Source organism: Pelophylax lessonae (assembly GCF_965119305.1).
Source record: "Pelophylax lessonae genome assembly, chromosome: 2".
Taxonomy (NCBI): Eukaryota; Metazoa; Chordata; class Amphibia; order Anura; family Ranidae; genus Pelophylax; species Pelophylax lessonae.
The window spans coordinates 150548606-150575243 of NC_138769.1; the positions used below are offsets into that span (position 1 = coordinate 150548606).

Sequence of the window (26638 nt, forward strand, 5' to 3'; positions counted from 1 at the left end):
TGACATAAAATGTGGCCATCAGCGTGCCCCTTATTTTATGCTAAGGGACATGCTGATGAGCATATTTTATGTTAAGGGGCACTCTGATGGGCATATTTTATTTTAAGGGGCACTCTGATGAGCATATTTTATGTTAAGAGCAACGCTGATTTAAATGTTTTGTTTTGCCCATCAGCGTGCCCCCTAACATAAAATGTGCCCATCAGCGTGCCCCCTAACATAAAATGTGCCCATCAGCGTGCCCCCTAACATAAAATGTGCCCATCAGCGTGCCCCCTAAAAATTGGCAAAATAAATGGAAAAAATGCAAAACACCGCGTTCGGTATTCGGCCTTCGGGCAAGCATTTCATTATTATTCGGCTTCGGCCAAGAATTTCATTTCGGTGCATCCCTAGTATGTATGTGTGTATGTATGTATGTATGTATGTGTATATATATATATGTGTGTGTGTATATATGTATATATAATATATATATTTATATACACACACACACACACTGTTTACCTGCCAAAGGACTAGTAATTCTGTTCAGTCTTGTATTTTGCCCATTTATGACACATTGAGATTTTGCTTACATTTCTTGGTTCAGCTTTCCTAGTTCAGTTTGCATCTTTCTCTGATACATTCTGCCTCCAGCCTGCTCATTGGAGAGTGTATCAGCGTCATCTCTTTTGTTCTTTAAACAGGTAGGTGACACAGGACACTGTAATGCTGAACAAGGAAATGCTGCAGTTATCTTTTTGCTTTTTCAGTGTGAAAAAAAGACTATATCACAAAATCTTTTGGCAGGTGAAGAAAAAAAAAAAAGGATTCTTGTCTGCATTTCAACTATAAAGGAAACAGTACGGAAGTCACCATTGTTAACTTCCTGGTGATTTTGAAATCAGGAACTTCCTGTCACTGGTTTGAAACAGGCATATAGACTGAATAGTCAGAGTGAAGTGCTGAAACTGTTTAATTAGATCGTCTTTTAAAGAAGAGATCTACAATGGCAGTATGCATACTACTCTCAACACAGGTTTCCTTCTAAGGGTATAAAATAATTTAAATATCATTAAATCATCTTTATATCTAGTTTTAGTAAGCGTTTCTTTTCCTATAACAATCTAAACTTTGCTAGAATTTTTGTCATCTGATGGCAAATAAGGGTTTAACCTTTTTGATTGTGTTCTCTTTATGTGAATTCTAGCTATCTATCTGAAGAGGAGGTCTTGGATAAGGAGAATCCTTTTGTACAGCTTGTGAGTGGAGTTGTGTGGTTGTTGCGGAATGGTGAGGTGCATATTGACCAGAGCAAGAGCGTGGAATGTGACGAGACTCAAACTACAGGTTAGCTTCACTTTTCATCTGCTGCGTTTCTCCACCAAGTGGCACAATTTCAGGATAAGTATCCAATACTCCCAAGAAATACTTTTTTTTTTTTTTTTTTTTTTCCCCCTAAAATGTCCATTTAAAATGCTAAGTGGTTTGGGCCTAATGTTGTTTTTTCTTTTGCAATATAAAGGTGCACCTCATAAAGTTAGAATATCATCAAAAAATTAATTTATTTCAGTAATTCAATTTAAAAAGTGAAACTCCTATTTTATATACACACATAGTGATATATTTCAAGCATTTATTTCTTTTAATTTTGATGATTATAGCTTAAAGTTTAGTGAAAACCCAAATTTCAGTATCTCAGAAAATTAGAATGTTACATAAGACCAATAAAAAAAAAAAAAGGATTTTTAATACAGAAATGTTGGCTTACTGAAAAGTATGTCCATGTACAGTATAGTATGCAAAGTATACATTATACTCACAAAGCAGGTGTGTATGGACACACATCAACATAATACACATAAAGTCTCCAAGGTAGCCAAGGAACCGCACTGTGCTGAATGGTATGCAGTGTGCCGCAGGAGGCTGCTGTGTCTAGGCTGAAGCGTTTCAGGGGCGAACCCCCTTCCTCGGAGCCAAAAAGAGTTGCTGCCTCAGAGTTGGCTCTGAGGAAGGGGGTTCGCCCCTGAAACGCGTCAGCCTAGACACAACAGCCTCATGCGACACACTGCATACCATTCAGCACAGTGCGGTTCCTTGGCTACCTTGGAGACTTTATGTGTATTATGTTGTGTGTCCATACACACCTGCTTTGTGAGTATAATGTATACTTTTTAATATTTTTAATACATTTTTAGTGGTAATGCACTAGGTCGGTGAGCCCCTTTTTCTTTTTTGTTGTTCCCTAGTTGGTTTTCGGATACCCTTGATCCTGAAGGGGCAGCAAGACCGCAAGCTTTGTCCACTCAAGTCTGAAGTATTCCTCTTCCCTCCGGCCTATTTTTCACTTGAGCGCAGGAGAATTGTTCTACTACTCAGTATAGTATGCACTCAATACATGGTTGGGGCTCCTTTTGCATGAATTACTGCATCAATGCGACGTGGTATGGAGGCGATCAGCCTGTGCCACTGCTGAGGTGTTATGGAAGTCCAGGTTTTTTGATAGCGGTTTTCAGCTCCTCTGCATTGTTGGGTCTGGTATCTCATCTTCCTCTTGACAATACCCCACAGCTTCTCTATAGAGTTTAGGTCAGGCGAGTATGCCCGGTTTTGGAGCCTTTAGCCATCTTGATTGGCCAGGGTGACATAACTCCTGCATGTACACTCTTTGTCCCAAGACTATTCACTTGGAAAAAAAATGCTAACAGGCTGGGAGAAGTATTTATAACATAGAGTCCCTTCTGTCGCTTGTCAGTGGTTTATTAGTATGTTGAAAGTAGCAATGTGTATTTTTTTTGCAGTTTGACTTGTTTTCTTCAGCTCAATAAGTGTTAACTCTCTTTTGTTCACCAGGTAATTTTGATGCGTTTATTAGTAAGATATCGGCTAGAACAGCAGTGGGGCATGATACAAAGGGGCGTCTTATTCTGTTTCATGCAGACGGACAGACTGATGGGAGAGGGTAAGTCTCTCGCTCTCCTTACACAGTTGGATGTAGCGTTTTTATATTTGGTACCTGTTCATAGGTATATTTTAAATCTGTCTCAAATTGGGGAAAAACTCATTTAAAATAAATGAGATTTATATGTGGAAATCCTACATTCCTAAAGTAGAACTCTGACCTCCCATTAAAAAAATATGTACTGCAGCACTTAGTGTTTGTAAAGGAAAACATTTTATTTAAAAAAAATAATAAACATGTCATACTTCCCTGCTCTGTGCAGTGATTTTGCACAAAGCAGCCCTGACCTTCCTCTTCTTGGGACCCCCACTGGCACTCTGGGCCTCTCGCCCTTTCCAAGTGCCCCCATAGCAAGCCGGTTGCTTTGGGGGCACTCATGCATGCTCGCTGCTGAGCCGGCTCTCTGCATCCATAGGACACAGAGCGCAGTTACAGTTTTCAGTCCCCCTGCAAAGTCCCACAAATATCTATTGATCCTGCTATTAAAGTATACCTAATGCAGCTTTCATGTGATGGTGTGACAACAATACTGCACTGCTCCTGAATTTAGAATAGAATTGTCACTCATGTAGGCTGTGCCTGATTGCGTTACAGTGGGATGAAAAAAACATTTGTAAGTGACATGGCTATCAGCATTTTCACTGCTGATTCCCTAGCCTGTAGCTTGTCTAATAGTACCTTGCCACACCTAGTCCTAACCGCTGCTTTCTGGATTGACAGAACTGCCTCTGTTAGGCTAGGTTCACACATGCGAATTAGATGCGTTTTGAATCTGGGCAAAAAAGAGAGCAGGGTCTGAGACTGCTTTAGATAGGTAACACACCTCCATCCCTATTCGTACATGAAAAGAAAAGAAAAACGCCCATAGGACTTTAAATGAGGTGGGTACCGTAGGCCATAAATACTGCATTTTATTTTGTCACAATACACAGTAGACAGGATCAAACAGTAAAAATACAAAAAAGTATACATCTAGGTCCATAACAGTATAAATTGTATATTGGTACATAAACATCTTGAGGCTCAATGCATTTCGTGAGATTCGACTCACTTCTTCAAGAGCAGATGCGTATTTGGTCTATAAATATAATACAACACCGTATCAAAATACAACGCAGTAATCATAAAATTTTATTTTAAAATGGATCTAAAAGCGGATAAGTACTCACATCGGCTGAGGCGGGATGAGAGACCTGTGCAACCCCCAGGTAGCGGCCGCAAACGCCTGATCTGGGAGTGGAAGTGAGATATATATATATATATATAGGGGTAGGAAAGTGTGAAATCCATTGGCAATCCATTGGCAATAAACGAAAATACCAGAGTGAGTGGAAGTCTGCCAAGGCATACTAATGTGAAGCCAGTGGCGTGGGATGACCCTCCTAGGAGTGAGTCTGCAATTCCTGGTGCAAAAACCTCCCCTATGAATCTGGGCAGTGCGGTCCTGCTCAGGTGCGAATTCAGGCCCATTGATTTCTTTGGGAATGCTTCTGAATGGCATATGTCATTCAGTTGTGAACAGTATAAAATCCTGACCTGATTCTGATGTAAACCTGACCTGATCCTGATCAAAAACTGACCTGAAACGCTGAACAACTACTTTGTCAATTAGCTGTGAAACGGTGCTTGAATTCACATGTGTGAACCCGGCCTTAAAGAGGTAGTATACTCATTCATAGTACTTTACATATTTAAAATCGTATGTGTGCATATAATATTTTTACCTTTCTCCTTTGCCACTCACTTTTTCCTTTGCTTAGATATTTTGCTTGTAATTTCTAATGACGTCACCCGCGCATGCTCCATTCATCCTGATTTTCCGGCAAGTTATTGCTGCTGCCGGAATAATGCAGGGTCTCACACCGGGGCTGTGTCATTTCCTTTACTAGACGTCAGCCCCGTGCTCTCGCGAGACTCCGTCTGTCCCCATTCAGGCATTCCTCCACTACCCAATGTGACTTGCAACGTCACAGGGGAGTGATAGTGGAGAGAGCCAAAGATGCGAGGAGAAACTGCGGCTAGTGTGCATGCGTGGGATTTCTTAACAGACCGAACACTGAGGGCAGAAATACATCACAGAGAAGAACAGGGAAACAACAGTAAGGATGGCGGCGCTATACATGAACAAAAACGCTGCAGAATGGGATCAATAAGAGATGTAAGGATGATTTTTTATCATATGATTTACAGGCTATGTGATTAACAAATTACAGGCTTTAAATTGAAATTGAGAAAAAAAGGTCTGAGTATACTACCGCTTTTAAGCCCTGTACACACGGGCAGAATGTCGGGAGACATTTGCCAGTTCAAAAAAAAAACCACATCCAATATTCTGCCCATGATGGTCTGTCCGACAGAAGACAACCGTGCTTGCTGGAAACCCAGCACCAGACCGAGTCCAGATCAGCGCTCTCAGCCAATGAAAGATTGCTGATCGAACTGTTCTGGGGGGGGGAGACGGAGAGCTGACCGTTTTTTTTTTTCGCTGGTTGAACAAAAAAAAAAAAAAAACGAATCGTGTGTACCTGGCTTTACTTCAGCTATCCTCCAGCTGTGCATTACATGGTAAATGGATTTGTGACTTGTTTAGACTCATATAGGAGAGTTTAGTTAGATTTTAAATAAAAAATTAGCCTAGACTTGCCTTTGAATAGAAAACAGTATACAGCTAGTGTATTATTCAGCTTGGCAAATATGTCTGTTACTTAAAGTAAGGCTGGCCATACACCATACAATTTTCTTATTCAATTTCCTTTAGATTTACCTTCAACTATGTAGTGCAAGGGCCTGCCTGATTGCATACAAATTGAAAGTGTTCAGGTTTGAACTTATATTATATGGTTTAGGTAAATCTAAAGGAAAGTTGAACAAGAAAATTGTATAGTGTATGGCCAGCCTAAGACCATGCTGAAAATTCAGATGCATGTAAAAAGAATGGGATCAGTGGGTCTGTAGTATCAGCCTTGCCTTCACATGGAGATCAAAGCTTATTGTACATAGAAATGTCTAACTATTACCAGAGATACTGCGAGTCTCTGACAAATCCCTTCTGTTTGGTATTCAGCAGGATTGGTAACAGTGCCACTGGCCTCCTCAATTCTTCTCACATGTCTTTTCTGTAGAAATAGATTTGCTGCACATTTTGCTCCTAACTGATAACGTCGGTTAAGCCAGTGTTTTTTAAAAAAAAAAAAAGACAAAAAATGTTTGTTAATGAATATGTAAACTTTCATTGCTTCCCTAACTCTTTTGGCAAGGCCCACAAAAATGAATTGATGGTTAATGAAGTGAGAAAATAATAAAATCAGTACCTTTTTTTTAATAATTTATTTCCAGGGGTCACATAGTAAGCTGCAAATGCAGAGGCTAGGTGATCCTTCATATTGGTGCCACTGCCAACCAGGAACAGCAACTCGCTGGCATTTATTGGCAGGGTTTGACTAGATTGGATGAGTAGGGTTTAATCAATATTGTTTACAGTTTAACATTGTCATTTCAAAATAACCAGTATATACATAACGTAAAAAGTAAAGAGTAGAATAATTATAAGTTTTGTCATGAAATATATCCAGCCTACTGTATAGATGTAAACATTTTTGTTGGAAAAAGAAACTCATATTTTTATTTGAATCTTCAGCCTAAACTTGTGGGAGATGGCCAGTTTCTTAAAAGATCAAGGAGTTTACAATGCCATTAACCTTGATGGAGGAGGATCAGCCACTCTGGTACTTAATGGAACCCTGGCCAATTATCCTTCTGATCACTGGTATGTACTGAAATTTCAGTTTTCTCTAATCAAAATAAGGGATGTATTTATGTATAATAAAGTGCTATGTAGGCTATATGAAATGAATGAATTTTGCGAAGGCTGGGCTGAAAATTTACCGCAGAAGCATGGTCTTATATCAATACTATAAATCACACGTAAAGTGAAAATATTAAAATAACTTATACAGTGGAAATAAAGTATACACACCCCAGTAAAATTGCTAGGTTTTTCAGATGTAAAAAAATCAGACCAAGATAAATCGCATCTGAATTTTTTCCCACATTTAATGTGACCTATACTCGGTGCAATTCAATTACAAATAAACTGAAATAGTTTTTTTTTTGTGGCAAAAAATAAAGTGGTTGCATAGGTGTACGCACCCTTTGATAGATGGGGATGTGGCTGTGTTCAAAATAAACCAATCATATTCAAACTGATAGTAGGCAGTACACACCTACCATCAGTGAAAGCAACTTTGATTAGGCCTATATAAAGTTCAACTGTTCTAGAAGGATTTTTCTGACATTAAAGGCCCGTACACACGCACAGATTGTCGGCCGTAAATGTTCGGCCAACGTCCGATCGGACGATTGTCGGCTTGTTAGTATGATGCTTCCGACAACCGACTGCGACTTTTCGGCCGAACAAAATCTGGTGTGCAGACTATAAAATTTTTGTTGGCCGTCACCAGAACGGCCGATTGTTCGTCAGTCAGTACAGATTTCGGCCGACAAAAGCCAGATGAGCAAGACTGGGCATGCTCAGAGAAGAAAAAACACACAAAAAGTAGACCAGAACATGACATCACTTCTGCAGTTGGTTGTTGTTGGCCGACAAAATTTGTGTGCAGTCTAGAGACATTTCAACCAACAAAACAACACTGGACAAAAGACGGCCGATCGTTCGGCCGACAATCGGTGCGTGTGTACAGGGCTTAAGGGTCCTTTCACACGAACAATCTGATCAGATCTGCCTGTCAGTTTTTTAGGCGGATCTGATCAGATCCTCCATGCATCCCTATGGGGCAGCGGATGTCAGCGGAGACATGTCTGCTGACACCCGCTGCCATCCGCATCCGATCCTGTCCGTGAAATCAGGATGGATGGAAACCCTATTTTCCATCCGTCCAGGGGATCGGATGAGAGCGGACAGGTGTTCCGTTGTCATCCAATTCCCCATAGAGAGCAGCGGGGCTCTGACACCTCCCTCTCTGCACACAGAGCAGAGAGGGAGCTGTCACCTGCCTGCTGAGCGGGGATCAGTGTATCGATCCCCCGCTGAGCAGCACGGAGTCCGCAGACGGAGCGGACCGTGTGAAAGGAGCCTAAGGCCTGGTACATACCAAATACACTCCAGTGCGTTTTTAATCTACTTAAAAAACTGATGCAAAGTGTTTTTTCCATGTGTTCCAAAGCCCTAGTTCACACCAGTGTAGTGTTTTCCAGTGCAGTTAACAGAAGTAGAACATGCTGCATTTTTTTCTGTATGGAACACATCTAGAACACAGGAAAATGCACTTGAATGCACATGTCCTGAATTGGGATGACCACAATGCATCAAAAACTCATGTAAATGCATTCAAAACTCAGAAATTGTAGTGTGAACCAGTCTTTACCCAGTTGCCTCTTACAAAAAAAAGTCATGATCCACAAAGAGCTTACAAAGCATCAAAGGGATCTCACTGTTTGGAAGGTATCAGTTAGGACAAAAAAAAAAAAAAATTCCAAGGCTTAGATATACCATGGAACACAGTAAAGACATCAACAAGTGGAGAAAATATGGCACAACAGTGGCATTACTAAGAACTAAACATTCCTTCAAAAATGGTTAACAGCAAAGAAAACTGGTCTGGAAGGTTGCCAAGAGGCATACAGCGACATTAAAGGAGCTGCAGGAATATCTGGCAAGTACTGGCTGTGTAGTACATGTGATAACAATCTCCTGTATTCTTCATACGTCTGGGCTATGGGGTAGAGAAGGCCTTTTCTTACTAAGAAAAACATCCAAGGTGGTATATTTTCCAAAAACCTACATCAAGTCTGCCAGAAGCATGTGGGAAATGTGTTTTGGTCTGATGTAACCAAGATTTAACTTTTTGGCAATAATTCCAAAAATTATGTTTGCCACAATACCAACACTGCACATCACCAAAAAAAACACCATACCCACAGTGAAGCCTGGTGGTGGCAGCATTATGTTTTTAAGGCTATTTTTCTTCAGCTGGATCTGAGGTTTTAGTCAAGGTGGAGGGACTTATGAACAGTTCCAAATATTAGTCAATTTTGGTACAAAACCTTCAGGCCTCTGCTAAAAAGCTTAAGATGAGGAGGAATTTAATCTCTCAGCACAACCATAATCCAACGCATATTTATTTATTATTATTATTATTTCAAGTACTTGTATAGCGCTGTCAATTTATGCAGCGCTTTACATATACATTGCACATTCACATCAGTCCCTGCCCTCAAGGAGCTTACAATCTAAGGTCCCTAACTCACATACATACACAGTAGGGCCAATTTTATTTTTTTTTTATACAGGATCCAATTAACCTACCAGCATGTCTTTGGAGTGTGGGAGGAAACCGGAGTACCCGGAGGAAACCCACGCAGGCACAGGGAGAACATGCAAACTCTAGGCAGGTAGTGTCGTGGTTGGGATTCGAACCAGCAACCCTATTGCTGCTAGGTGAAAGTGCTAACCACTACACCACTGTGCCGCCCATATCTTCAAATCTACTAATGAATAGCATCACCGGAAGAAGATTAACATTTTGGAATGACCCAGCCAGAGCAGGCAGAAAAGGAGGTCATCTTACAAAGAAGAGTGGGCAAAGATTCCCAAAGCAAGATGAGCCATGCTAATGGATTCCTATTTCCTACCCCAAAAGACTGAATGCTGTCATAAAGTCAAAATGTGCTTCAACAAAGTATCGGTTTAACCATTTGCCACCCGCGCTATAGCCAAAAGACTGCTACAGCGTGGGCCTCCGCTTCTTGTAAAATGTCCATTAACGTCCTACCGCACGCCCCTGGGGGACGAATCAGGCTCGTTCTGTGACCTCTGTGTGCTTTGGACACCGATGATTGCGGTAAAGGACCAATCACAGCAGCCCTTTACCTTTTATGATCAGCTGTGCCCAACTAAACTGGTCACATATAAACACATTTGCCGTTAATCGGCTCTCCTTTCCCCACACAGACACAGTGTGTGAGGAAAGGAGAGCTGATCTGACAGGGCAAAGGGAGTACATTGTTTTCACTGATAACCAAGGCACTGATCATCAGTGCACATCAGTGAAGAAGAAAAATTACTTATTTGCAAAATTTTTAACACCAAAACCAAGAAGAATTGTGGGTTTTTTTTCCCAAATTTTCCGTCTTTTTTTTTTTACGATTTTTTTTTGCAAAAAATAAACCCCAGTGATGATTTATTACCACTAATAGAGATCTATTTGTGTGAAGAAGATAATAAACATTTAATTTGGGTATAGCGTTGCAATTTCAAAATGTGACCGCGCTGAAAACTGAAAATTGGCCTCGGCAGGAAAGGGGTGAAAGTGCCCTGTATTAAAGTGGTTATAGGTGTGCATGTTTGTGCAACTTCAATATTTTTTCCATTTTTTATTTTTACCCTTTTAAATAATTCAGTTTGTTTTTAACCAAATTGCACAGAATTTAGGCCATATCACAGGTGGGAAAAATCTGAAGTGATTTATCTTAGTCTGATTTTTTTACATCTCGAAAACCTGGCCTTTTTGTATACTTTCTTTTCTCTGTGTGTGTGTGTGTATAATTTTTTATTTTTATTTATTTTGTTATATAATTAAGTTAAGATGGATGGATACAGATTTGTTTTTGTGTACGCTGCTACACACCACCATTGTTCTGTTATTTTTTTATTTTTTTTTGTGGCTGCATAACTCTGGGTTTGAAAGGCTCCATGCACACTATAACCACTTTGTTTACCGCCCCTTATGACCAGGCCATTTTTTGCTATGCGGCACTGCGCTACTTGAACTAGCAATTGCTGTACCCAAATTAAATGTATATCTTTTTTTTCTCACACAAGTGAAGCTTTCTTTTGGTGGTATTTGATCACCTCCGGGGTTTTTATTTATTATTATTATTATTATTATTATATAAAATAAAAAAAGACAAATTTTGAAAAAAAAAAAAAAAAAAAAAAACATTTTTACATTCTGCTAGAAAACATCTCAAAGTAAAAAAAAAAAAAAAAAAAAAAAAAAAATCAAATCTCAATACTTTTTAGCCAAATAGTATTCTGCTACGTCTTTGGTTAAAAAAAATAAAATCCCAATAAGTGTATATTGATTGGTTGGTGTTAAAGTTATAACGTCTACAAGCTATGGGATGTATACTGGAAGTTTTATTTATTTTTTTTAAACTAGTAATGGCGGCGATTAGCGACTTATAACGGGACTGCGATAGTGCAGCGGACAATCTGACACTAACTGACACTGAGTGGAAACTGACTAACTGCCACTGACATCACAAGTGACACTAATACCGTTATCAGTGATATTATACACTATCACTGTACTAATGACACAGGCTGGGAAGGGGTTAACATCTAGGGCAATCAAGGGGTAAAAAGTGTGCCTAACGATGTGTAATGCCGGGGCCAATCTGACGCTGAGTGGGAACTAAGTGCCACTGGCATCACCTGTGCCATTATTACAGGGATCAGTGCTAATAATATGCACTGTCACTGTACTAACGGCATTGGGCAGGAAGGGGTTAAAATCTAGAGTGATCAAGGGGTTAAATATGTGCCTAACAAATGTTTGTGTGCACTGTGTGCTGCTTTTACTGGGGATATAGTTGTTTTCATTCCCTGGAAAAAGAATACAATACCCTGTCACTGAACAATACAGCTCTGTGCTGTTTACACTCAGAGCTGTGTTCTGTGTGACTTGGAGCCAATCACTGGCCGAGACCTGGCTATCGGCATGCGCCCCTTTACCTGGAAATGCAAAATCACGTGAAAAAAAAAAAAAAATATATATATATATATATATATATATATATATATATATATATATATATATATATATAATACACATGATTTTGCGCACAGTGAATAAGCTAAAAAAAAAAAAAAAATTGCCAGAGAAACGCTCCTAATTAACATTTTTTTTTTTCCCAGCTTTTAGAAGCGTTAGCGTTTATTGGGGTTTCCTGTAATGTGACTTATTCCCCCCCCCCCCCTTTTTTTTTTTTTTTTTTTTTTTTTTTTTTTTTTGTGCAGTTCCTTTTTTGTGGAAACGAGCAGTTAGCAAGGATTAAGAGTGTTCAGAGGTTTTTTTTTCTGCTGGCAAATCACTCTTAAAAAAACACAAAAAAACATTTTTTTTTTTTTTTTTTTTTGTCTTTTTTTTTTGTGCTCCTAGAAGCTGAAGCTTCAAAAACGCTTGAAGACTAAGGCTACGTTGTACATGTTGGCATAGCGGATCGCAGGCAGAATCACCGCGATTCTGCCTGCGATCCGGAAATCATTGCAAATCGCGGGACGCCTGTTCGTTGCCGTTGATTTGCAATGGCACCCCAAATGCTGTTCGATGTTGCCGCGATTTCCACCTGTCGAATTGGGTAACATCGCGCAAACAAAATCGCGGGTCGCATGACGACCAAAAAAGGTACAAGAGCTTCTTTGGGACGTCATGCGACCCTCAATTTTGTTTGCGAGATGTTACCGCGATTAGGCAGGCAGAAATCGTGGCAACATCGCACAGCGTTTGGGGTGCCATTGCAAATCAATGGCAACGCACAGGCGTCCCGCGATTTCTGGATCGCGGGCAGAATCGCGGTGATTCTGCCCGTGATCCGCTATGCTAACATGTGAACGTAGCCTTAAATAGTGTGCATGGACACATAGGAGAAGACTCTTTGCTTCTAGAAGCAGAAGAAAATGCTCAAAAGCTGCTGCTATTAGCCTAATATTTTTTTTCTTCTACTGCAGTTAAAGGAACACGTACTTCTTTATTACTTACAGTAATTGTAGACTGTCACAGTGTTAATTTTTGTTTCCATAGCCCGAATGAAACAATGTGGCGCTGTCCACGAAGTGTGTCTACCATCGTTTGTGTCCATGAACCGTACTGTGATCCCCCTGACTGTGGAGGCCATGGACAGTGTGTTGCAGGAGCATGTCATTGTACTGGCTACTGGACAGGGAGTTCCTGTGATGTTCTTCTCTGTGGCTCTTCAAACTGTAGTGGTCATGGGAAATGCACCCAGAGTATGTCATTCTATTCATTTTATTTAATTTTTCATTTCAGATCTATTTTCCAATGGTATATCTATTTATAATCAAAAAGAATCCTTTAAAGGATGCCAATCACTGATGAAGTCATGACATTTCATTTTCTGTGCAATTCAAAAGGGTTTTTTTTTTTTTTTTTTTTTTTTTTTATAAAGTAGAGTGGGATGGAAGTACTTATGGTAAGCCTGCAGCCTCCTCACCCAGTGTCTGATTATCTCATAGCTTATGAGAGCAGTTCTGCCACAGTAGAGGACTGTGAGCGCCCTAGCTTTTTCTGGTGAGATAAAGCTTTAAAGTGATTGTAAACAATAACCTTGTGAAACAACCCATTCGGTCTGAAATAGAAATGAAAGCCAAACGTTTGTGAGTAAATATCAGAAAACATAAATACTTTTTTTTTTTTTTCACATTCCTTCTGTTCCCAGCAGTATAGGTAGGAGCTTGGGGGGGGGGGGGGGGAGCAGCAGCACACTGAGCTTCCCAGTGAATGGCTGTGCAGCGGTGGCGTGTCAGGACAAGTCTGATCATGGGAAGAGAGCAGGTTCCAGCATAGTTAGAGAACTGACCACGCTAGGAAGAATGTGCTTCTATGCCTAGTGTGATCAGTTTTAAATAGGAAAGCAAGGGGACTGGCAGGAACACATGGGATTTCACACAAAGGAAGCAATACAAAGAGAACTGGATCATTTTTCATATGAGTACATGGTACAGCAGACACATATAGGGAATATGAAAGTTGGGTAACAAACAGTTTAACTTTGGAAACCCATTACAATCAGTGCTTTTAACATTCACAACTACGTCATACAAAAAAGCAGTGGCTACAAATCCTCAGGTGGGTTTGAAACCTTTTAGGCCCCTTTCACACAGGGAGTCCGTCAGGCGGACTCCGTTTTTCTCAGCAGGGGAACGTTTTGCCGATCCCCCGCTGAGCAGGCGGATGGCAGCTGTGTCCCTGCGCTGTGTGCGGAGACAGAGCTGTCAGGTCCCGCTGTTCTCTATGGGGGAATCAGATGGGAACGGACCGTCTGTCCGTTCTCATCCGATCCAATCCGCTGGATGGATGGAAATTAGGGTTTCCATTCGTCCATATTTGTCGGATCGGATGTCAGCGGACAAGTCTCCACTGACATTCGATGCGTGGGGCGTCCGTTCAGATCCGCCAAAAAAAAACTGACAGGCGGATCTGAACGGTTCGCCTGTGTGAAAGAGGCCTAACCCAGCATCGGTTTGACTGGAGCCTCCCATGGCATTTGGTATGGGTCTTTGCACTGTCTGAGATAGTTACCATTGATTTGATGGGCGCAGGGCACTGTGTTCAATGCTGTATGGTGCATTTTTGCTGCTGAAGAGCACTGATAGAAAACAAATCTGTAAGAAATGTAAGGGGCGTACAGAGCAGCTAGTGTCCTATGATACAAAGGTAAGAAAAGGAGAAGGTAATGTAGGCAGATAGAGGGCATAGTTAATCTTGTAGAACTGCTTACTAGGTAAGATAGATCCCAATTCCAGGATATTACTTACCCCCTCTAACTAACCACTGGTATGACAAAAGAAAAAACCCTATCAAAATGCAAATTTTACTTAAAGCGGAACCTTAGTCCCAATACACACATCTGCTTCAATGATTTGAGGTCCCTCGCTGGCACCCGCATCTTCTCCTCAGCTTTTTCAGGGTGCCAGTCTTCAGCCATCTTGTTTGGCTGGCGCATAATGATGTCTAGGGCTGCCAATGGGGGTAACACCAGGCCTCCTGGAGAGGGCTCGAGCACACAGAAGGGCCCGGACAGCCGGGGGATCGGTGTGCGGGACAGTAAGATAATTACAGAATGATGCAGAATGAGACACTGTGTCTCTCTCCAGCAGCTCAAAAGCCAGATCCTCTCCCTGCAACCAGCTTTCAGCTGCTGGAGGGAGAGACACAGACACAGTGCATCTTTCTGTAACTGTCCCCCCCCCCCTCCCCGCGTCACATATCCCCCTCCATTTGCTGCCCTCATCTTATTCCCCCTTTTGTGACCGGGCCCCCCCCCCCTCATCCCCCCCCCTGCAGCAATGCCGACTTCCCTCTCTGGCCGGCTGCTGCGGGTATACAGGGAGATGAAGAGTGGGGAAGGGGCCAGTAAATATATCATTTAACGGCCCCTAGCGTTTCTGAATTTTACAGATTAAGTGAGATACATACCTCACCTAATATGCAAATCTAGATTTTACTCATCCAGTTGCACTCGGCTCAGCCATCTTCTGTTCCCTAAACCTCTCTGTTGGTCTTTTTCTCATCAATCAACAGGGAGGCTTAAGCTGGCCAAATACTAGAAATTCTACTATTCTACTAGTGACCTGCTTTAGAAAGGAATCTGTAGGCCAAGTGCAACATTAGTTTAAAGTGGTTGTAAAGATATAGATATACAGTATCTCACAAAAGTGAGAACACCCCTCACATTTTTGTAAATATATTTTATTATATCTTTTTCATGTGACATCACTGAAGAAATTACAATTTGCTACAATGTAAAGTAGTGAGTGTACAGCTTGTAAAACAGCGTAATTTGCTGTCCCCTCAAAGTAACCCACAGCCATTAATGTCTGAACCGCTGGCAAAAAAAGTGAGTACACCCCTAACTGAAAATGTCCAAATTGGATCCAATTAGCCATTTTTCCTCCCCGCTGTCATGTCACTCATTACTGTTATAAGGTCTCAGGTGTGAGTGGGGAGCAGGTGTGTTAAATTCGGTGTTATCGCTCTCACTATCTTACTGGTCACTGGAAGTTCAACATGGCACCTCATGGCAAAGAACGCTGAGGATCCAAAAAAAAAAAATTGTTGCTCTACATAAAAATGGCCTAGGGCTATAAGATCATTGCCAAGACCCTGAAACTGAGCTGCAGCACGGTGCCCAAGACCATCCTGCGGTTTAAAAGGACAGGATCCACTCAGAACAGGCCTCACCATGGTCGAACAAAAAAGTTCAGTGCAAGTGCTCAGTGTCATATCCAGAGATTGTCTTTGGGAAATAGATGTATGAGGTGCTGCCAACATTGCTGCAGAGGTTGATGGGGTGGGGGGGGTCAGTCTGTCATTGCTCAGACCATACGCCACACACTGCATCAAATTGGTCTACATGGCTGTCTTTCCAGAAGGAAGCCTCTTCTAAAGATGATGCACAAGAAACCCTGCAAACAGTTTGCTGAAGACAAGCCGACTAAGGACATGGATTACTGGAACCATGTCCTATGGTCTGAGGAGACCAAGATAAACTTATTTGGTTCAGATGGTGTCAAGTGTGTGTGGTGGGGACCAGACGAGGAGTACAAAGACAAGTGTGGCTTGCCTACAGTCAAGTATGGTGGTGGGAATGTCATGGTCAGGGGCTGCATGAGTGAGCTACAGTTCATTGAAGGAACCATGAACGCCAACATGTACTGTGACATTCTGAAGCAGAGTATGATCCCCTCTCTTCGGAGACTGGGCCGCAGGGCAGTATTCTAACATGAATATGACCCCCAAACGCCTCCAAGACAACCACTATCTTGCTAATGAAGCTGAGGGTAAAGGTGATGGACTGGCCAAGCATGTCTCCAGACCTGAACCCTATGGAGCATCCGTGGGGTATCCTCAAACGAAAGGTGGAGAAGCGTAAGGTCTCTAATATCCACCAGCTCCGTGATGTTCTCATGGAGGAGTGGAAGAGGACTCCAGTGGCAACCTGTGAAGCTCTGGTGAACTCCATGCCCAAGAGGGTTAAGGCAGTGCTGGAAAATAATGGTGGCCACACAAAATATTGACACTTTGGGCCCAATTTGGACATTTTCACCTATGGGTGTACTCACTTTTGTTGCCAGCGGTTTAGACAATAATGGCTGTGTGTTGAGTTATTTTGAGGGGCAGCAAATTTACACTGTTATACAAGCTGTACACTCACTACTTTACATTGTAGCAAAATGTAATTTCTTTGGTGTTGTCACATGAATAGATATAATAAAATATTTACAAATAAAGGTGAGGGGTGTACTCTCTTTTGTGAGATACTGTGTGTGTGTGTGTGTGTGTATATGTGTATATATATATATATATATATATATATATATATATATTAGGGATGCACCGAAATGAAATTCTTGGCCGAAGCCGAATAATAATGAAATGTTTGGCCGAAGGCCGAATACCGAACGCGGTGTTTCGCATTTTTTCCATTTATTTTGCCAATTTTTTGTCCTCTCTCTTGTCCTCTCGTGTGTCTCTCTCTTGTCCTCTCACTCTCTCTCTTGTCCTCTCATGTCTCTCTCTCTCTCTCTCTCTCTTGTCCTCTCATGTCTCTCTCTCTCCCTAAATGTTACTGTAGGGAATGGGATTCAGTGCACACTGCAGCCTTGTACCATAGGGTTAATGTTAGTGACACTGTAGGGATTGGGAAGGATGCTGGGAATGGAAATCAGGAAGCATGCAGGCAGCCTTGTAAATTTTAATTGCAGATACAGGGCACTGGGCAGGTCAGGGTTAATTAGGTAACATCAATTACTCAGTGACAGTCAGTGTCAGTGTGGACTCGATCAGATTATACAGTGACAGAGTCAGTCATAGTGGTGGTAGTAGGAGGCTGGAGGTTGACTAGTAGGAGCCTGGAAAGGAGCACAGCCGCATACATCCATTACTCACTCGTGCACTGCAGCCCGCCCCACACATTCAGTGAGTCTTACTCTCCTCCCTAGTTTTTTCAATGGCACATTCAGGAAGCCAATCACGCCGTGAGTAGCGGCACAGCGGAACCAATCAGGTGTGCAGGCACGCGTGATTGGTTCGCTGTGCAGCTAATCACGGCGTGATTGGCTTCCTGAATGTGCCATTGAAAAAACTAGGGAGGAGAGTAAGACTCACTGAATGTGTGGGGCGGGCTGCAGTGCACGAGTGAGTAATGGATGTATGCTCACCGCTGAAGTGTCCCGGCTTCACGGAAGTCTGCGAGTCCTCCTCCAAGTCCCTTCCCCCTGTAAATATCGTGACCTCGGCGATATGAATATCGCCTACGGCTACAGAACGATAGTCGATATATCGACTATCGTTCAGCCCTATTGTTCGGCACAAAATTATTCGGCCTTTTGACTTATTCGGCCAAATACCGAAAGTGCCATTTTTTCTATTTTCGGCCGAATAATGTTCGGCCGCCGAATATTCGGTGCATCCCTAATATATATAATATTTATTTTTTTATTAAAATAATGAACGTGTTATACTTACCTGCTCTGTGCAATAGTATTGCACGGAGCAGCCCCTTACCTACCTCTCTGGGGTCCCCCGCCGGAGCTGTCTGCTCCTCCTCTTCTTAGAGTTCCCCCCCATAGGAAGCCAGTTGTAATGGGGGCACTCGTGGGCGTGCTCCTGAGCTGTGCTGTGTGCGTCCATTGACACACACTGTGCGGCTCAGCTCCACCCACCATTCCCTCCTGATAGGATTTGATTGACAGCAGCAGGAGCCTATGCTGCCTCTGTGTCCTATGAATACTGGAAGAGAGCGAAGTACTGCTGCTGACGGCACAACGCTGGATTGAAAGAGGATCCAGGTAAGTATTTAAGGGGGGGGGGCTGGGGGGAGATGATCATGGAAGGTTTTTTACTTTAATGCAGAGAATGCATTAAGATAAAAAAAAAAACCTTGTGGTTTTACAATTACTTTAAGGAAAAAGTAACCCATATTGTTGCAGTACAATGCACATTATGTGGATGATTTAATATGATGTTCAATTTCTAAAATGTTATATTTTCTATCATTTCAGTTGGATGTAAATGTGATTCTGGCTGGACAGGCAGTAACTGCAGTGATGGTAATTTTCATGCTTTTATAATTGTATGGTAAACATTAGGGCTGACACCAGTGGTATGTGTAAGCTTCCTTGGTGTCATAGTGTCTTCAAAAGAGCTTATACAGGTGGAGAAAGTGAACCTGTATGGTTATAAATATTATCTAAGATTAAAAAAAACTGCTAAAGTGCAGACACCATAAACCTTTCTCAATCTTCACTTCTATCTTTGAGAAAAAAAGTTCAGATATAACAAAATGGGATATCCTGCATGTACCAAAAGTAAACAAGCAAAGTAAATGCATTATAAATGGTAACATTTGCTTGTAAGATCGAATTCAAACATTGCTTACCCTAATTTTCTGAATCAGCTAATGCCTGAGCCAGAAACAAACCCCTGCGTTCACAGGCACTTAGGGACAACAAGGAAGAGGAAATGGAGAAATTAGGGATGCACCGATCCGATATTGGGATCAGATATCTGCGCCGATATCGCCATAATAGCTGGATCGGGGATCGGTAAAATTAACATTTCCACTGGCCGATCCGGTTTTGCTCTTTACATAGCTGTGAGGGAGCAGAGAACAGCTGTCAAAGAAAAAAAAAAAAAAGAGCCTCCTGCAAATGCTTGTCAGTCTCCCAGTTAAGTAAACACAATGTATACAATGTATCTTTTCGTTCCTTCTGCCAGAGGAGGGAAGTTTAACCTCTTAAATGCACAATGTTATAAGGTATCTGCCGATACCGAACCGGAAGTATAATTTTGTTATAAGCTCACAAAACAGTACTTCGGGATCGGACTCTGGATTGGCGATTTCACAAAGCAAAAGATCGGGATCGGGACCAAAAAAGTCGGATCGGTGCATCCCTAGGAGAAATTCAGAAAATGTCTGAACCTGGGGAAAACCTCAGCACACAAAACATTCAGGTTTCCATTTTTTGGCCATTGCATTTGCAGCTATTTTTCTATCAGCTAATGACCTAAAATGATTAATTTACAGCCTTGTTTCGTTACAAATGTAATAAGTTGTAAAATGTGAGGGCAAAACCAATGGCAAAGGGGATTAATAAAGTGTAGTGACATCCAGATAAGCAAGTAACATTATCATTTGCCGTGTGGAAGAAATGAATGTTCATATTCCATGTTCTTTTGCCCAGCGTGTATTCAGGGTTACTATGGAGATGGATGTGCCAGCAAGTGTCAGTGTCAGAACAATGGGACATGTGACCACATTTATGGGAACTGTACATGTACAGCTGGATTCCATGGGCCCAACTGTGAAGAAGGTAATGATTGATCAAGATTTATAGTTCATCATATCGCTTGTGTAAATGATGTGTGTGTGTATGTATATGTGTGTATATATATATATATATATATATATATGTATGTGTGTGTGTATGGAGATAAAAAATAGAAAATATATATATATAAAATATATAATCTCTGTTCAACCCAATGGCAATATAAATCCAAAATGTGTGAATGTTAGGTGAAAGTATTTATAAATAAACTCCTTATTTTTGCACTAATATTTTAAAGTAAATCTGCACTGTATAAAAAAGTAGAGAAGTCAGCAATATCTGTGTGTTTTGATTTATATTATTCTAGTTGTATATTTATACTGCCTAACAATGTAATGTTTTATTTAATATTTGCAGTGTGCCCATTTGGTTTTTATGGTTTACAGTGCCAAGAAGTTTGCAATTGCGAAAAGCAGTGTTACTGTGACCATGTTACCGGAAGCTGCAATATTACTGATGGACCTGCAACGAAAGAACTACTTATGAAAGGTATGCTTTTATTTGTTGCAAAAAAAAAAAAAAAACCAGGAAAATAAGGATGGTAAGGTGTTTTAATTTGAATTTACATTCTTATATTTCAGTTGGTCATTGTACAGAATCGCTGATGTACGCTTCTTGGTGGAAAGACGTGCCTTCTAAAGCCAAAATAATATATTTCACTGAGTAAGTTTGTGTGTCCTTCCTTTTTTTTTTTTTTTTTTTTGGGGGGGGGCAAAAACGCTCCCCTCTCCTGTATGGGCTGTAAAATCCTGGACACGTGTATGCAAGAGCACAAAACGTACTTTAAAATAATTAGTTCTAGGACATTGGCCCTGTGTCATTTCTGTTGCCAGCACTAATGCTTTAGAGAGTGTTGACAAATGATGGCATGGAAACCTGTCTAATGTGTGGAGATCCTCTGCAGTGAAATTAAACAACGCTAAGGGTCACCATACATGTTACAATCGGACTGTACAATCAATTTTTAGATAAAAAAAAAAAATATGTAATATGAAGACCTAGCTAAACTGTCCAGTCAGGCGTATATTGAACTACCTAGTTGTTGGTAGATCTAACAAATTGTACAATCTGATTATAATTTGTGTTGTGAGCTTAAGATCCTGGCACTAATACTGCTGCTCTGCATTTCACCATTTTATATCAGTAGCCAGATTTTCCAACCTATCCTATCACTGACATATAGTTCACAATGCTTCTGTTTTTAAATTGGATTTAGTCTGTGTTTTAGATTTATTTAACCAGCCACACAACAAGAATGATCTGTATGTTAAAGGATTAGGTGGTAAAGTGGAGATTTACCCACTCCCACCTAGGCGATCCGAGTGGACGTTCTCTCCCCCTCCCTTTCCGCAGTCTTCTGGGACACGTAACAAGTCCCAGAAGACTGCAGGACCATGCACAGTGTGAAGCCACAAGCTACCACAGCTGGGTGCTCACACTTAAGATGCTGGAGCCGGTAATCCTAAAACTAGTAAAAAAAAAATCTAGCCCAAGTGAGGAGGGCGCTGGATCCATGAACAGGTAAGTGTCCTATTTTTTAAAAGTCAGCAGCTACAGGATTTGTAGCTGCTGACTTTTTTTTATTTTTTATTACAGACTGGGGAACTGCTTTAACCTTTGTACTTGTATAGCAGTATACTGTTTAATTCACCCTCCTCCTTTCCTTTGCAGACAAACATGGGCAATAGTAACCTGCACTCTTGCTTTGCTTCTTGTGATCAGTGCTGCATTTAATATCAAGCAAGTATGGACATGTAAAGAAAAACGTACAGATTGGACCTATTCCTATCAGCAGCTGCGAGAAATTAATGGGAATGTGGATGTTCCAGATATGTATGAGGCCTGTGATTTGTACAACTCTGATACAGATGTGGAAACCTCACCTCTCAAAAGTGAAAATTGAAGGCTAGAGCAAATATGAAGCGGATGGTTCAGCATCTACCTATGCAGTCTGTGACATGCAGAAATCTTGTGCCTTACATTCATCCCAACCTCGTACTGGGGTTTTAAAACTTGAAGCTAGTGAATGAGTATATCTTCCGATCACTGATGATAATGGTACAGTACTCAGGACACTGTTTTGATCCTGATAAAAATAGATGAAGATATACATGTATTTTATTATATGGACTGCATTTCCATGACACTGGAATTTTGTCTTAAAAGGTCCTGTTTGAATTTGTCCTCCACTATTCAAGTGCCAATATGTTTTCTGTCTTATAGCCAGTGGAGGGCATGTGTATATGTGTGGCCTCATTCACAAGGCCGAATGCTTGTGTGCCCTGTGCAGAGCTGTATTTTGCCAGCATTGGGATGCAGCAAAGGTGTTGCTTGCATCCCCATGCTGCCAGTCCCAAAGATGTCTATGAGGACACGCGGCAGCACAAATACAGCCAGTGTCTCAATATGACATCTGTGTGTATGCACAGCCCCAAACTGCAGTGAATTTAGGGACACGCACTCACACCCACACAATTGTCATATTGGGACACAGTGGCTGTGCAATAGACATCTATGGAACTGCTGACATGGGGATGCACTTTATGTTAAATACATAAGCAGACAGGGATTTCTACTTTTAGCTGTGAAGATCCTCATTTTTATATATACGTATTATCTAAACTGCCTATTTCAAACATTGCCAAGTAACTATGTGGGCATGGGTAATGATAAAGTCAGGGAGAAATATTTTGCAACTAAAAAATCAATTTGAACTTAAAGCGAATACATTTTTTTTTTTGCTAATTTATTTTCTTTGGTATGTTGAGGGCTACACTATAAAATGTAAAGTATTTTTTATTTAAAATGAGGTAAATATGAAATTTTACTCATGGACACTGTATTTATTAGATGAAGCAAGCAGGTTGTGTATTTTGCTGTTAACCCCCCCCCCCCCTTTTTTTTTTTTTTTTTTTTAAGTAAACCCTTTTTTAAGATTTTTAAGTGCTGATGAGTTGGAACACCTGTCACCGGTTTTTATTGCTCTCTGTGCCCATGTTGTGGAGATTCGCTCTGTAAAGTTGTCCTGACCACTAGTGTCACCTAAAATGAAAGGGAGGGAAAATCAAAATGTTTGAGTTGCCACCAGAACAGGAATAGAGGGAGCATCTTGTGCTTGTAACATCTTTCTAAAAGGGGATTTCCCTCACATTGTCTACAGGTCAGGAAGTAAAAACTTCCTGGGGCACAGATTATCAAAAAAAAAAGAAAAAAAAACTTTCAATGAACTGCCACTGTTTAGGCTGTAGAATAAAAAAATAGTATAATAATAACAAAATTAAAAAAATCTAATTTTCCCTTTTACATTGTAGTGCATTTGTCAGCATATAAAAAAACAGAACAGTTACAGGGGTTTGACAAAATTATGGAAACAAGTATGGTAAAAGAAAAACTCGTTACCAATATGCTGTTGGACCACCTTTTGGCATCCAAGATGTCCTGAATTCTCTTGGGAATTCTAAGTCTTGGATGGTGAATAATGGAATCTGATAGCACTCTTCATGTAAAAATCCGGATCACAATCCTGTGCAGTGTCACGTATGTTTATCAGACGACATTTTCCTGGAAACTGTTTATGCCATCATAACTTTTAAAACTGTAACTCTCAACACGGCAAATAAATTGGCAACTTCAGTCAAAGAGGCACTAGCTAAGCTTTGAAACTTGACTGATGAAAGTGAGGCTTTCTATCTGTTAACTAGGTGTCTCGTCACACAGCGGAAAAGAATGTTACATCACTTCTGCTTTCAGCGCGAACCATGTCGTCACTTTTACACCTGTAAATCATGTAGTGTTTTCATATTTTTGTCCAACCCCTGCATTTTATTTTATTTTTTTAACTTTTTTTTTTCCTTGCACATGTGTTTAAGTACACATTTTAGGCCTGATTATTACTTGCATCTCCACAAACATTACATATTTTGTAAAACGGGTCTCCCATTTTAGAAAATCTGTAATGCTTGTTGAGAATAAAAGGGGCAGTTGAAATTTATTATGTCACACAATATTAGTGCAGCTGTCTATCACACCCATATTTTCAGTGAAAATATGCTCATAATAATTTTAGTGCACACACACACTCAATATAATATAAAAGTTGAGGTTGTGTTGAGTAACACAAGCACATTAAGCCTTAAAATTTGTGCATACCCTACTTTACCTGCAATTGTCTATTAGGCCTGGTTCACACCTATGTGTTTTTTGGTGCTTTTTGCAGAAATGCATTACAGTTCATTTAACATGGTTTCCTAAACGCAAATCTCGTGTGCCAAAACCCACAGCGAAAAGCACCGTAGAAACGATCAAAAGCAAACTGCATAGGTGTGAACCTAACTACGCTTTAAAAGCTTTAGCGCTCATTAATTTAGAGTTGGATCTAGAATATATTATCTTACAATATCTAATACGTGTGTCAAAATGTTTGTTTTCTTACATAGGTGTATGGATGGGGTGGTGGGGCTTCTAAAAATGTTGTGTTTTTTTTTTTGTTTTTTTTTTACTTTTTATTTCTTTACCTCATGAACATAAGGGGGCTGATACCCCTTTATTATGATGACATAGTGCAGTTGGCTGGATTTCTTTAACAGAGTACATGTTGAAGTGGTCCCTTCAGCTGCCTGGTCCACTTCTTTAAAAAAGCTGGCAGCTCACTGTTAGAAGGTAAACAAAAAATGTTCACATGCCGGTACTGCTGCCGGCCATACGCAGATGGATCGAAATTCAGCTGGTACAGCAGAAACTGGCCAAATTTTGACCCATCTATATACAGGCTGATCATACAGAAGTCGATCTCTCAATCAACCTCTGTACAACAAGCTTGTTGGAAAGTTTTTGCTTGATCAGTGCCGCTAGCTATATGGAAGAGATTCCCCATCCACCTCGAATGTGTGGATGGGGAAATCGATTTAACCAGCGGGTTGAACAAAAGAAAATTAATTATATATGGCCTTCCTTAAAGCGATATTAAATCTTTGTTTTAGAAGGAAAAAAAAATGACAAACATTATACTTACCTGCTCTATGCAGTGGTTTTTCACAAAGCAGCCCAGGTCCTCCTCTTCTCGGGTCCCTCACCAGCGCTCGTGCCTCTTCCCTCCTGCCAGGTGCTCCCACAGCAAGCAGCTTTCTCTGGGGGCACCCAAGCAGGCACGCTCCTAAGCTCTGATTCTGTGTGTCCATTCACACACGAAGTCACAATTTGGCCCCGTCTCATCCGTCTCCTGTTTGGCTTACTGGTTGTGATTGACAGCAGCAGGAGCCAATGGCTCCTGCTACTGCCAAAAGTTAATCAGGAGTCCCTGGAAAAGCAAAGCTCTCGTAGACGTCGCTGGATTGAGATGGGGCTCAGGTAATTAATGTGGGGGGGGGGTTCGGGCTGCTGCACACAGGCTTTTACCTTTGTGCAGAGAATGCATGAAGGTAAAAAAACCTTGTACCTTTTACAACCACTTTAAGTCCGTAGCAGCGAAAGGGTTACACCAGTGTGACAAATTAATACCTTCTATCTTGATTATTTAGCTATGCAAATTAGTAATAGTTACTAACACATGCTATCACTGCAAAGTTCAGCCTGAGCATCAATGACCTCTGGTTAAATAAGTCTAGGCTAAGGGCTGGAAAAGTGCTTTTGGATGTGTTTTTTTTTTTTCTTTTTTTTTTTTTTTTTTTACTCAGTATGCATGCTAGCTCACATGCATTCTACCTAACATACTTCATTTTCAGATTTACTTTTACATGCTTTTTCATATTGGTTTGCTTTTTCTAAATAAATGCCATTAAAGAAGACGTATCGCAACAACAATAAAATCCTAGTTGAATCCCCCATGTAGCCCTTAGCCCTTGATCGAGGGCCATTGTGCTGAAATCCAATGTGTGGGCCTTCCGACACAGCCAGCATGCTAGTCATGGCCCCCTTCCTCAGATTTTCTGATTTGTACAATGTTCCAGCTTACCAAATATTTTTATTGTAGCCTTACCTGCTGCCCCTTACACAGCACTGACTGTGTCATAATAGTTTGTATAACTATTAGGAAGGGGGAGCACATTTGGCCGCATTAGCTAAACAACCAGGGCACTGATCAGAACTGGACCAAGTGCTACAAGCTCTTGGTTCCCATGGTGCATTCAGCTAGGATTTTAAAAAATGTGACAATACGTCATCATCAAATCTTGGCAAAATGTATCCACATGGTGTTATCTACATGTATTATTTATTTTAAGTTATTTTTCTTAGAAGAGTTTGACAATTGGAATATACATTTATTACCAATGCTTATGTTGCAATCTTGTTTTGCTGTTCTTAATAATGCTTTTATAAGGTCACCGTCTATGCCAGCAATGAACATGCTTGACTGCTCTTTGTTTTGGTTATGGGGCGCAAATTGCCTTGCTGAGTACATTTCGTATTTACCCAGCCAGTTCAGGGAGGTTAAAGGTAGGTAAAGACCTAAAACAGCCCCATCAAATGGTACAACCAGTAAGTCGAATCTGGCCGGTTTTCTAGTACCCGTCGTTGACAATAATGAGGAGACAATGTTATGT

General features: G+C 40.8%; 1 protein-coding gene across 1 annotated transcript in view; it reads left to right on the forward strand.

The window, feature by feature from the left end:
* Nucleotides 1–22471, forward strand: part of NAGPA (N-acetylglucosamine-1-phosphodiester alpha-N-acetylglucosaminidase) — a 30623-nt gene extending 8152 nt beyond the window's left edge. Inside the window, exons 3-11 of the mRNA XM_082246911.1 lie at nucleotides 1193–1332; nucleotides 2836–2944; nucleotides 6582–6710; nucleotides 12769–12974; nucleotides 18771–18818; nucleotides 19953–20081; nucleotides 20457–20588; nucleotides 20681–20762; nucleotides 21771–22471. Of these exons, the coding sequence (XP_082103037.1) occupies nucleotides 1193–1332; nucleotides 2836–2944; nucleotides 6582–6710; nucleotides 12769–12974; nucleotides 18771–18818; nucleotides 19953–20081; nucleotides 20457–20588; nucleotides 20681–20762; nucleotides 21771–22002 (1207 nt within the window). The 3' untranslated portion in view covers nucleotides 22003–22471. The remainder of the gene's footprint in view (nucleotides 1–1192; nucleotides 1333–2835; nucleotides 2945–6581; nucleotides 6711–12768; nucleotides 12975–18770; nucleotides 18819–19952; nucleotides 20082–20456; nucleotides 20589–20680; nucleotides 20763–21770) is intronic.
* The last annotated feature ends 4167 nt before the right edge of the window (nucleotides 22472–26638 follow it).